The 12,765-nt window shown below is 42.6% G+C and overlaps 2 protein-coding genes across 6 annotated transcripts in view; both read left to right on the top strand.

Annotated features, from left to right (window-relative positions):
- LOC137383801 (transcriptional enhancer factor TEF-5-like) overlaps positions 1-12,765 on the top strand; it is a 152,615-nt gene that overhangs the window by 58,920 nt on the left and 80,930 nt on the right. The window lies entirely within an intron of this gene.
- The window catches only part of rpl10a (ribosomal protein L10a), a 401,386-nt gene continuing 391,154 nt past the window's right edge, over positions 2,534-12,765 (top strand). The window contains exon 1 of the mRNA XM_068057029.1: positions 2,534-2,540. Coding sequence (XP_067913130.1) covers positions 2,538-2,540 — 3 coding nt within the window. The 5' untranslated portion in view covers positions 2,534-2,537. The remainder of the gene's footprint in view (positions 2,541-12,765) is intronic.

The raw sequence follows: 12,765 nt of genomic DNA on the forward strand, positions 1-12,765 counted from the left end.
TCACTCTGCCCCTGCACCCTAAGACTCAACACACCATAGGTATTTTTTGCTGCTGTTTATAAATCTCTGAATCTGTTTGCAGCTGCTCAGGGTTTGAGCAGGCTCGACCCCATCAAGTAGAACTCATTACTGGCCTCTAGTGGTGGCTTCCTTGGCCTGCATGTTTTGAATGTACTTCAAATGCCATCAAAAGCCAATGTTAATTTTAAAGGTGGAAAGTGGGTGGGCGATGGGTACGGAAGATTCAGATTTGAAAGATAATATTTAGACTCTGAGCTGATTCCCAAACCCTGTTTCCAAAAGCGAGCTGCTTGTGCTAAGAAAGCACACACAGTACACAGTGAGTCACTACAGGACGTAGCTGGACCCTGTCGCAGGATCGGAAAGAAATGGTGTGAGATGATTCTGGAGAGCAGAAGAGAATCAGACTCCCAAACTGATACCTGAAGGCTGTGTGCTCTAATGAATGAGTTTACAGTTTGTCGGCCTTTTTAAACATTGGCTCTTCTATTTATTGGAGTTGAATAAAGTGAATGGTCTCCTCCGGTTCCTGTGTTCATCACAGACCAAGGGTTGAACCGAGGGCCATCAGGGTCTGTAGGGCTGAGTTCCACACTGATGAATGTATTTACCCATTGAGCTAATGGGGGAAGGTACCCCCTTGTACGAGCCTAATCTTATTCATGCTCAGTGTCCACATGCATGCGGTTCCAGCAGGATCCTGGAACTGTTGCCAGGATGGAAACCTTGGTAATATCTGCCTCCTTAATACAGGGATGGGGAGACTGACTGCATTGAAATTTGCACCGACCAGAGATCGAACCTGGGACATTCCTGGTCTGTTTGCTCAAGTACTCAAATGAGTTCTTAGTGAATGCTCCTGAGTAATGCCTCTTTGAGGGGCTTCATGCCCTTCAGTTGTGTTCCCAGATAGACATCTTGAAGACATTGCTCTGTTAGTTGGCATATTTTAAGGGGCACGAGGCTGGAATCATTCACATTAAACGTGACGATTGTAGAGGTGGCTGATGTGTAATTCCTATTAAGCCAGCAGCTGAAAGACTTCAGTTCCAAGTGCATACCTTTTGACAGAAGTATTCACAATTGTTGCTGCTTAATATAGCCAATTGACAGGAGGTTTATCAAAGTAATCCCTTAATTTATGGCCTGATGGAGTTTGCAATAAATAGGTTAAAATGCCATTTTAAAATCTAGGCTGACACTCCAATGCAGCACTGAGGGTGTACTGCACATCAGAGGTGCAATCTTTCAAATGAGATGTTAAACCAAAGGCCTATGCATGTTCAGGTGGACTTAAAAGAGCCCATAGTACTATTTTGAATATGAGCAGGGGAGTTCCCTCTCGTGTTTAATAAATAATTATCCCTTAACCAACGTCACCGAAACAGAATATCTGTGGGAGCTTGCTGTATGCAAATTAGCTGCCATGTTTCCTACTTCAAAAATATTTAGTTGTGATGTGTTCAGAGGTTGTGAAAGGCACAAATGCAAGTGCTTTAGAGCAAGAATGGACTTAGTTAAAATTGATAGAGCAAAATCCTGAAGGTCCGGATCAAAAATGTATTTTACTTTATGTGGTTTAAGCTTTGCAGCTTGCTCAGTAGTTCTCAAAAGTAGCAGCGGAGAGCAGGTTGTGTTTGGGACCAATGCAGAACAAGAGGGAGTGAGCTCAGGATATTGGCAACAAAGAGCAGCCCCGGCTGTACTTCAAAATAATTGGGAAGAAATGGAGGGGAGGGGCTTACCATAACTGATGTGACATGCAGCCAATCTGAGAGTAAATTACCTCCATTGCTCAACACCTTCCTAGGGTTTAAATGACCGGTTCGCATTTTAAAGTTGCAAATTTGCAGCAAAAGCAAATACAATGTGCAAATGTGCTTAGATTCTCCCCTGTAAAGCAAACAGCTGTAGATAAAACAATTGCCCAGAGGTTTTTATTTGACCATATAACCAAACAGCTATAAATTAAATTGACATTTTAAATCTTGCATTGAGAACTTCCTGTTCCTTGTTAAGTTCAGCCTCACAAATGTTATGCTAAATGAGCAACATATGAAAGCATCATCATGCACTAAAATGCCATAAGCATTTTGTTCCAAAACACATTTTAATAAGTTCGACATCTATGAATTTATGCACACACGAGATCGGTCAGCAGGAATTTTCCTGTCTGTGTGTGCATGTATAACTGAAATTGGACCCATTTTAGTTTTCATGTTCTGGATTTGTTTGCAGAGTTGTTATGATACTCTAGCCACTTTCTCTGTTATTTAGAGGTTAAATCTTTGTGGCAATTAACTCCAGGGACTCTCATCTGTGGAATAGAACTCACTTCCTACTACGTACGTTCAGTATCAGCATTGTGCACCTAACAGGCAAGCTGTAGAGTGACGTCCCTTCCACCCTGAGCCAACAACACACCTTAACCCTAAGCTCAGGAGACAGCCCTTACTGCAGCAACGTGATGGCCTTATTCTCCATACAAGCAAACAAGATTACCAATCACTGACAGAATGACAATCAATGGCAGGGGACTCATTTCACATAGGGCCCTTACAGCCATTAGAGAAATGAGAATTGGATTCAACAGCTGAGAGGGATCAGGTTAATACGTTGATACGTTAAAAATCAGCGGAACCATTCACTAACCAGTGGATGCTTTTTGAATGAATGAATTTTCACAAGTAGCACCTTCTCCAGAATATCTGCGAATATTGTTCGCATTTCGCAAGTTTAAACCTAAGGTCCTTGAATGGATAATGCTTGTACCTATCCCACCCGTTGAAGACTTGGTGCTGGTGACCATATTACCCCTCCCTCTTTGCTTTCTTTCCCCTGAACACCTATCTACTCATAACAGCTACATTCTCTTTTAGTATCGTCTTGTACATGAATTTCTTATGTGATACCTCCTCAAATGCCTTTTGGAAATCCATACCTACAGCATCCACCACATTTATTTTATCAATATTCACCAGCAATGGATGCAATCTATCTACAGGATGCACTGCAGCAATTCACCAAGGATACTTCAATAATGCCTTCCTCCCTTACCTCTACCACCTGGGACATGAACAGCAATGTTATTTTTAAAAATTCATTGCTGGCATGTGGGCATCGTTGACAAAGTTAACATTTATTGTCCATCGCTAGTTGCCCCTCTGCAGGTGGTGATGAACCTTCTTATTGAACTGCTGTATTCTGTGTGGTGAAGGCACTCCCACAGTGATGATAGGTATGAAGTTCCAGGATTTTGACCCAGTGACGATGAATCATCTCCAAGTCACACACCATCCTGACATGCATTGCCATTTGTTCTTCATCACTGGATCCTGGAACTGTGTTTCTTTCACCATTGTGTGAGGATAAGCACTGCACTGGGTCAGTAGGTTCACTGCAATGGTTCCACCATCACCTAAACTCAACTAGGACTGGGCAATAAATGTGGCCTTGCCCGTATAACCCACATCTCAATTATAAAAGGGCTATGTGAAGGACCATTGGCCATGTGTAGATGTAGGAGAGAAGACCAGATTAATCAAGTTGTTGTGGTCAAGGTTTTACAGGCTGTAGATTATAGAAGAAATGATGAATAGGTAGATAAGGTGACCCAGGAAACTACAAACGAGTCACTTTGTCATTGTGGGTAAAGTTCTGGAAACCCTTTTGGAGCATCTGAATAGAAATATAATCATAAAAGATATCCATTGTGTGTTCATGAAGGAAAGTTCTTGCCAATCTAATTTTAATTGTGACAAAAAAGCTTGATCGTGATAAAGCAATGAATGTGATGCACTTGGATGTCAGTCAGACCTTTGATACACTTTCTCTAGAAATGCTGGTACTCAAAAAGAAAGCAGGAATAAATGGAAATATATTGCAATGGAAACTTAATTGTCTAATCCAAAGAACCCAGATGGTAGTGGTACAGGGATTGTCATCATTCTCGGAGAATGTTACCAATGGGATCCCTTTTGTTTATCTTCGTAAAGGATCTAAAGCTAGGAGTCACAAACACAGTGGCTAAATCTGCAGATGATACAAAGCTAATGAATGTGGTAGACTCCAAAGCAGAACAGGATAATATACTGGGGAATTGGGCAGACAGATGGCAGATAAAATTCAAAGTAGAGAAATGCAAAGAGCTTCATGGGGGAACAAAAAAAATCCAGGAAGGAACTATTACTTAAAAGGGAAGAAAATAACGTGGCTGAAAAATGACAGATCTGGAGAACCTGATTGACAATAAATTGGAGCTGTCGCAGTGATGCTCAGTGGTAGTGAGTAAAGCAAATCAGGTGTTAGGTTGCCAGTATTGAGCTGAAATAATGAGGTAATCATGCCATTTTATAAATCATTGCTGCAGCTGCACTTAGAATACTGTGTATGGTTCCGATCGTCACAGTACAAAAAGGATATTGCAGTTATTGGAAGGATACTGAAAGGAGCAAACAAAATGATTGAAGGGATGGAGGGAGTGGATTATGAGGAGCAATTATATCAATTGGGTGTGTTCTCACTGGAAAGGAGGAGGCAGAGAAGTGATGTTGATAAAATTGTTGTATTTAGGGTTCTGAAGGGACTAGTCAATGTCGACCAGGACAAGCTATTTCACCTTGTCTAGTAGACGAGAGAACATAGCCTGTGGAAATCTTATTTCAGTGAGTAAGCAGTCAATCTAAAGCATAAACACCCTGGGGAGATGATGCAAATTAGATGGATTTCCTTCAGAAAGCAATAGTTTGGGATACATTATTCAAATAATTATAAAATATGTTAATTGTGGCATGCTTTGGAGGAATAGGTGAATTTAAACCTGTGGTTTCCAAAGTGCTCCTCCGCTGGGGATTTCCTCACATTACGTTTGGCTCTGTTGCAGACTAATTTGATTGCTGTGATTAGTCAACAGTTCCCTTATCCTTGTATCATGAAACTGCCAGGATGGTAGAAGGCAAACTAGATGGATCTTGGTCTTTTTTCATGCAACAGTTCCTCTGACAGTAGAGGAGTATGGTTTTTGAGATTGTGGGAAAGAATAGGTTTGGGTAGGACATGGTGCAGTGAGTCTAAATTTAAACACTGGTTCTCAGGAGGCTGTGACCCTTACGTGTGGGACTAAAGGAGAGAGGACAGGCTAGCACCAGCCAATTGAGTTGTTTTACAATCTGGAGGAGAGATTTATTTATTTATAGTATGTCTGAGATGACACAGAGTTTGGTGTTAAGATTGGAGAGCATCATTGTAGGACTTTCCAAGCCTGTTTTCAATTAGCAGTGATGAATGAGAGATCACAAGAATGTGTCTACTGACACATTGTCAGGTTGAGGTTAATTGTGGGTTTATTTTTCAGTGTGAGAGGAATTTTAAATGTTTGTGTGTGAATGTGGAATTTGATGAGCAATCACAACTGCACACAGTCCATAAATTATAACAAGACCCTCGCTTTCCGGCTTCCCCAAGTTTGCGCATCTCTGGATGCTGCCCACGAGGCCTCTGATGGGTGATGCTGCTAGCTTTAGCATGTGCTGTGAGCCCAAGGTTTAGTAATCATTCTGATTTATCAGAGAGCTGATATTCAGCAGTTCAGACAACTCCCTAAGCTTGTTATTGGCACGTTGATGCGGGAAGTTAGCCTCAAGAGTTCAGGTCACAGCCCATTTCTACTACTATTACTACAGCTCACCCCCACTGAGATCCCCTAACTCAGAAGAGACCAGGGCTTAAACTCAGAATTTTCCTAGTCTGGTTTGGTGCAGTCCCTTGCCACAAGATGCATTTGCAGATCATTGTACACTGTGGACAAGTAATGGATTGATGTTTTCTGATGCTGCTATTGTGTCACCTGGCAGCCGTGGCTCTGTATTTTCACCTCTGAGTCAAAAGGTTGTGGTTTAAGTCCTACTCCAGGGTCTTCAGCACAAAAATCCCGGCTGATGCATCTTTGCAGTACTGATGGAAGTGATGTCTTTCAGATGAGACGTTAAACTGAAGTTTCATCTGCCCTCTCAGTTGGATATGCTATTTTGAAGAAGAGCATGGGAGTTCTCCCCAGTATCTTGGCCAATATCTATCCAATCACCAACATCATTAAAACTGTTATGCTAGGCCCCCACCTGCCAAGAATGAGGCACATTAATTTTGTCATGAACATTGATTTTAAACTGTTACTGGAGTGAAGAAAGGACTTGTTAAACAGATCAGTTGGGGCTGGAAAATACATTTGCATATTAACAGACAGTGCTTGGAAAGACAAAAGGACCATTCCCTGACACATTCAACCCATAATAGACCTTGATCACCAGGTAGTGTGTGTAAGAGGAGCATTCTAAAGACTACTAAAAGGTGATATAATCCAAGACATGGTCAGACCAGTTAGTCACATGACTAACCTGCTGGGCAACCTGTTTTTTTCTGAATTGTACAAATAATTTGAAGAGTGTGTCTGTTTGCTCCTGGATTGAGAAGATCTCTCCTGTCTGCTCCCATCTCTTTCTCACAAACCTCTGAATCCACTGAAGACACATAAACCCCAAGAGAGAAAAACCTCCTACAGCGAACAACGTTTAAGAATACTGGGCCCCAATGAAAAGCAAGATCTACTTACAATCAAGGATTCTACAAGGAGCTCGAAGAACCATAACAAAAACTCTGCAGATATTGCCTCAAACTTTTCCACTATTGTTCTTCTCTTTTCTGCCTCTATTTGCAAGTGTGTTTCGCATATTCATGCCAGCTTGGGCGCATTGTGTATCCGTAGGCGTCAACCTAATTAGAGTTTAAATTTAATTAATGTCAACCTTTTTTCTTTAAACCTAAGAAAACCTGTTTGTGCTGGTTTCTTTGCCTTATAATTGGAAAATGGTGAACAAGGATCCACCAAAGGGGAGCTAAAAACTGTGTTTAAAATTAAACCATGTTACGGTAAGACCAGGTGAAGGCAGAGAGGGACCCCCTAGACACCTTTCTTACCTGATCGTAACAAAACAAAAGATCTGGTCATTTATCTTGTTGTGGGACCTTGCTGTGCTCAAATTGGCTGCTGTGCTACCCTACATTGCAACAGTGACTACACTGCAGAAGTACTTCATTCGCTGAAAAATGCTTTGGGATGTCCTGAAGTTGTGAAGGTGCTATAGAAATGCACATTCTTCCTTCCATTCACATACTGATAAACCCTATGCCGGCTGGTAACATTTTCCATTAACTGGCATCGCCTAAAGAAAGAAGACTGATACTTCATCTGGTGGTTGCTGTTTATGGGATCTTGCTGTGTGTAAAATGGCTGCCATACTTGCTTCCATAATAGTCACTTCAATTCAGAGTTATTTGTTGTATAATAAATATTTTGATGTTTTGGAGAGACTTAAAGTGCAGTATTAATGCTAGTAACTGAATGATAACAAACCACTTGCCCTAAATATTACCCTGAGCCAGGCCTCTCTGCACTGCTGTTATTTACACTTAAAACTCTTTGACTTTCCTCAATAAGTTAAAAGCGAGAATTGGCCTCAATGTCCCCCAGATGATGACATTCAGGAATGTAATGTTTGTTGTGCCTGTTTACGTTTTTAGAGTGGAGTGATTAGTCAACCGTGTGAGTGCAGCTGGGACCACAGGCTCCAATGTGACAGCGGCCTGTGGTTCATAGCACACCCACTTTGTTGTCTAACCACCCTAAAGCTAAATAAGGACTTGATTTAACAAATAATAAATAGGCCAGTGCCTTTTAATTGCACAAACTGGAATGTCAACTGGCGACTGCCGACACTGCATCTGTATGAGTGCCCCAGCAGGCAGCACTGTAGATACGGTTGTGCAGGCCCCCACCTGCCAAGAATGAGGCACATTAATTTCGCTATATGGACATTAAATTTCAAATTGTTGCTGGGAAGAGGAGAAGACCTATTACAAGGGGTTGCCAGGCCCCTGGCTGGAAAGACTTCTCCTGACTGCTCCCATCTCTTTCTCAAGGAACTCCCAAACTCACTGAAGCCAGATGAACACCAAGAGAGAAAAGTCTCCTACAGCAAACAAGGTTTAAGAAGAATACTGGGCCCCAACGAAAAGCAAGATCTACCTACAATAAAGGACACTACAGTGAGCTCAAAGAACCGTAACAACAACTCTTCAGATATTGCCTCAAACCTTTCCACTTCATTTTTCTTCTCTTTTATCTCGATTTGCACGTGTGTATTGCGTGTGCATGCTAGCGTGGGGCACGGCGTGTATCCATAGGCATTAACCGAATTAGAGTTTAAGTTCAAGTTTAATAACATTTCACTTCTTTAAACCGGAGAAAACCTGTTGTGCTGGTTTCTTTGCCTTATAATTGGAAAGTGCTGAACAAGGATTCACCAAGGGGGAAGCTAAAAACAGTGTGTTTAAAAATTAAACCCTGTTACAGTAAGCCTAGGTGAAGGCTGAGAGAGATCCCTAGACCCCTTTCTCACCTGGTGTAACAATAGTAACAGTTGAAGTTTTGAGAGAGGTGATGGTGAACTAAGAGCTGGGTGTTGTCAGAGTATATGTGAAAGTTGACCTCACATCGGCGGATGATTTCATCAAGGGGCAACGTGTACATGAGGAAGAGGAGGAGACTAAGGATAGATATTTTGGCAAATTCAGGGTTTTCTGGTTACTTACCTTATTTGCTATTTGTGGGAGCTTGCTGTGCCCAGATCAGCTTCCATATTTGCCTATATAACTCACTATACATGGAAAAAAAATTGGGGAATTCAGAGTGAGCAGTGTAGGGTGGGAAGAGAGACCATTACTGGAGATGCAACGGCTACGATTGGATAGGCAAGTGTGGAACCAGTTGAGAGTAGTCTCACTCAGCTAGTTAGTTAATGGAGGAGAGGCATTGGAGAACGATGACCATATCAAAGGCTGCAGAGGGGTGGAGGAGGGATAACGCACCCATGACCACAAATCACAGAACATATCATTTGTGACTGGTTCGAACCATTTCAGTACTGTGGCAGGGGTGGAAACCAGATTGGAGAAATTCAAGCATGGAGTTGTAGGAAAATGGATACTGAGTGCAAGTATTTACAGTGTCAGCTAGCATGGGGACCAGCAAGGGAAGTCAGCAGTTTAGTGGGAATGGGGCCAAAGGGAGCAGGAGGTGGATCTTATGGAAAGGTTGAGCTTGGAGAGGGCATAGTCAGCGATGGTCAGCACAGTTTTATGAAGGGTAGGTCGTGCCTCAAAAACCTTGAGTTTTTCGAAGAAGGTGACCAAACAGGTGGATGTGGTGTATATGGATTTCAGTAAGGCGTTTGATAAGGTTCCCCACGGTAGGCTATTGCAGAAAATACAGAAGTATGGGGTTGAAGGTGATTTAGAGCTTTGGATCAGAAATTGGCGAGCTGAAAGACAGAGGGTGGTGGTTGATGGCAAATGTTCATCCTGGAGTTTAGTTACTAGTGGTGTACCGCAAGGATCTGTTTTGGGGCCACTGCTGTTTGTCATTTTTATAAATGACCTGGATGAGGGTGTAGAAAGGTGGGTTAGTAAATTTGCGGATGACACGAAGGTCGGTGGAGTTGTGGATAGTGCCGAAGGATGTTGTAGGGTACAGAGGGACATAGGCTGCAGAGCTGGGCTGAGAGATGGCAAATGGAGTTTAATGCGGAAAAGTGTGAGGTGATTCACTTTGGAAGGAGTAACAGGAATGCAGAGAACTGGGCTAATGGGAAGATTCTTGGTAGTGTAGATGAACAGAGAGATCTTGGTGTCCAGGTACATAAATCCCTGAAAGTTGCTACCCAGGTTAATAGGGCTGTTAAGAAGGCATATGGTGTGTTAGCCTTTATTAGTAGGGGGATCGAGTTTCGGAGCCACGAGGTCATGCTGCAGCTGTACAAAACTCTGGTGAGACCGCACCTGGAGTATTGGGTGCAGTTCTGGTCACTGCATTATAGGAAGGATGTGGAAGCTATGGAAAGGGTGCAGAGGAGATTTACTAGGATGTTGCCTGGTATGGAGGGAAGGTCTTACGAGGAAAGGCTGAGGGACTTGAGGTTGTTTTCGTTGGAGAGGAGGAGGAGGAGTGGTGACTTAATAGAGACATATAAGATAATCAGAGGGTTAGATAGGGTGGATAGTGAGAGTCTTTTTCCTCGAATGGTGATGGCAAACACGAGGGGACATAGCTTTAAGTTGAGGGGTGATAGATATAGGACAGATGTCAGAGGTAGTTTCTTTACTCAGAGACTAGTAGGGGCGTGGAACGCCCTGCCTGCAACAGTAGTAGACTCGCCAACTTTAAGGGCATTTAAGTGGTCATTGGATAGACATATGGAATAGTGTAGGTCAGATGGTTTCACAGGTCGGCGCAACATCGAGGGCTGAAGGGCCTGTACTGCACTGTAATGTTCTAAAAAAATTCTAAATAAGGGGAGATAGGAGAGAAACTAGAGAAGAATGTGCGTTCAAGGCTAGGGCAAAGCTGAACGTTGTGGCGGACAAAGAGAAAGGAAGATGGGACAGCATGGTTTTACTAAAGGGTGATCCTGTTTGGCAAATTTTTGAGTTTTTTGAGGATGTAACTAGTAGGGCAGATAAAGGGGAACCAGCAGATGTAGTATACCTGGATTTGCAAAAGGCATTCGATAAGGTGCCACATAAAAGATTAATAGGCAAGATAAGGGCTCAGTGTTGGGGGTAATAGCATGGATGGAGGATTGGTTAACAGGCAGGAAGCAGAGAGGGGGTATTCAAGTTGGCAGACAGTGAATAGTGGGGTGCCACAAGGATCAGTGCTGGGGCCTCAGTTATTTACACTCTATATTAATGACTTGGGTGAAGAGACAGAATAATGTATCTAAGTTTGCTAATGATACAAAGCTCGGTGGAAAGGTAAGCTGCAGGGAGGACATAGAGAGGTAGCAAAGAGATAGACAGGTTAAGTGAATGGGCAACAAGATGACAAATGGAGTATAACGTAGGGAAGTGTGAAGTTGTTCACTTTGGTCATAAAAATAGAAAAGCAGGATATTTTTTAAAAAGGTGTGAAACTGGTAAATGTTGATGTTCAGAGAGACTTGGGGGTACTCGTACAAGGAACGCACAAAGTTAACATGCAGGTGCAGCAGGCTATTAGGAAGACAAATGGCATGTTGGCCTTTATTGCAAGGGGATTGGAATACAGGAATAAAGAAGCCTTACTAAAATTGTACAGGGCTTGGGTGAGACTGCACCTGGAATACTGTGTGCAATTTTGCTCACCACATTTAAGAAAGGATATACTTGCACTGGAGGTGGTGCAGCGAAGATTTACTAAATTGGTCCCTGGGATGAGGGGGGTTGTCCTGTGATGAGAGGCTGAGTAAATTGGACCTATATTCTCTGGAGTTAAGAAGAAATGAGAGGCAACCTAATTGAGATATTCAAGATTCTGAAAGGGCTTGATAGGGTAGAAGCTGAGAGATTGTTCCCACTGGTCGGGGAATCCAGAACGTGGGTATTACAGTCTCAGGATAAGGGGCCGATCATTCAGGACTGAGATGAGGAGAAATTACTATGCTCAAAGGGTTGTGAATCTTTGGAATTCTCTACCCTAGAGGGTTGTGGATACTCTGTCATTTAAGGCTGGGATAGATAGATTTTTCGTCTCACAGGGAATCAAGGGATATGGGAGTGGTCAGGAAAGTGGAATTGAAGCCCAAGATTGTCATAATCATATTGAATGGCGGAGCAGGCTCGATGGGCCATATGATCTACTTCTGCTCCTATTTCTTGTGTTCTTGGGTGGTGAGGAGACAGAACAGGCAGCTGAACAGATGGTCTCCGTATTAATAACAAAAATGCCCCATGAGCTCCTGGCCCTTGTTAAAAAAGTGACCATGCTGGAGGAGGGATTTGACTAGATAGTCAGTAGAGGATAAAAGATGCTGGGAGCTATCTTCATTCGCCAGGATGATTCCAGAGGTGTGTGTCATTTGGCAAAGGAGAATGAGGACCCAGAAGTGTGTGATGGAGTCCAGCCTGATGATTGAGAAAGATGTACATGTATTCCAAACAGATATAGGATTTGAAACTGTATAGGGTTAAAATCGAATAGGACATCGAGCGAAGGGACAGGGTGTGAAGATCCACTCTTGACCATTGACTACTAATGGATACAGTTGAGTTGGCCCCATCTGTGTCACAGTAACCAGAGATGAGAGTTTTATATTTGGAGTTCTATTCTTTTAACCAGAATTAGGAGTGTGGAGAATTTGTTTCTGAATGCCAGCTGTTGTTCTGAGATTGGAGTGGGATTGTATTGTTGGAGGAATGTAGGAGAGACCAAGCCAATACCATTCAGCCTAGACCATGAGGTGAAAGGAGTTTCTGTTCTTCAGCAATATTCCTCTGTCACAATAATCACAGGTCTACACATTTTACATAAACGCAACCACAGGTTAGGCCCAGGAGGGTGGAGAGGAATGTTCAGGTGATTGAAGAGTCAAATGTAACCGCAATGAGTCAATTACTGACAGAAGGGATTAAAATGACTCACTTCTTTTGTGGGGATGCGGTTAGAGATCCTGCTGGAGGCTATTTTTAGCAGTTTATTGTGTGACTCTGCTTGAATTTGAATGAAGTTTAAGAATGCAGTGACTAAGAGATGGGCACGCCCATCACTACAATTTCACATTTTCAGGCTCTTTGCATCCTTACTCTAAAAGAAATACTTGCATTTTCATAGCACCTTTCACAACCTCAGAAAGCACTTTACGCCAATAAAGAACT

The sequence above is a fragment of the Heterodontus francisci genome, chromosome 25, assembly GCF_036365525.1.
Source record: "Heterodontus francisci isolate sHetFra1 chromosome 25, sHetFra1.hap1, whole genome shotgun sequence".
Taxonomy (NCBI): Eukaryota; Metazoa; Chordata; class Chondrichthyes; order Heterodontiformes; family Heterodontidae; genus Heterodontus; species Heterodontus francisci.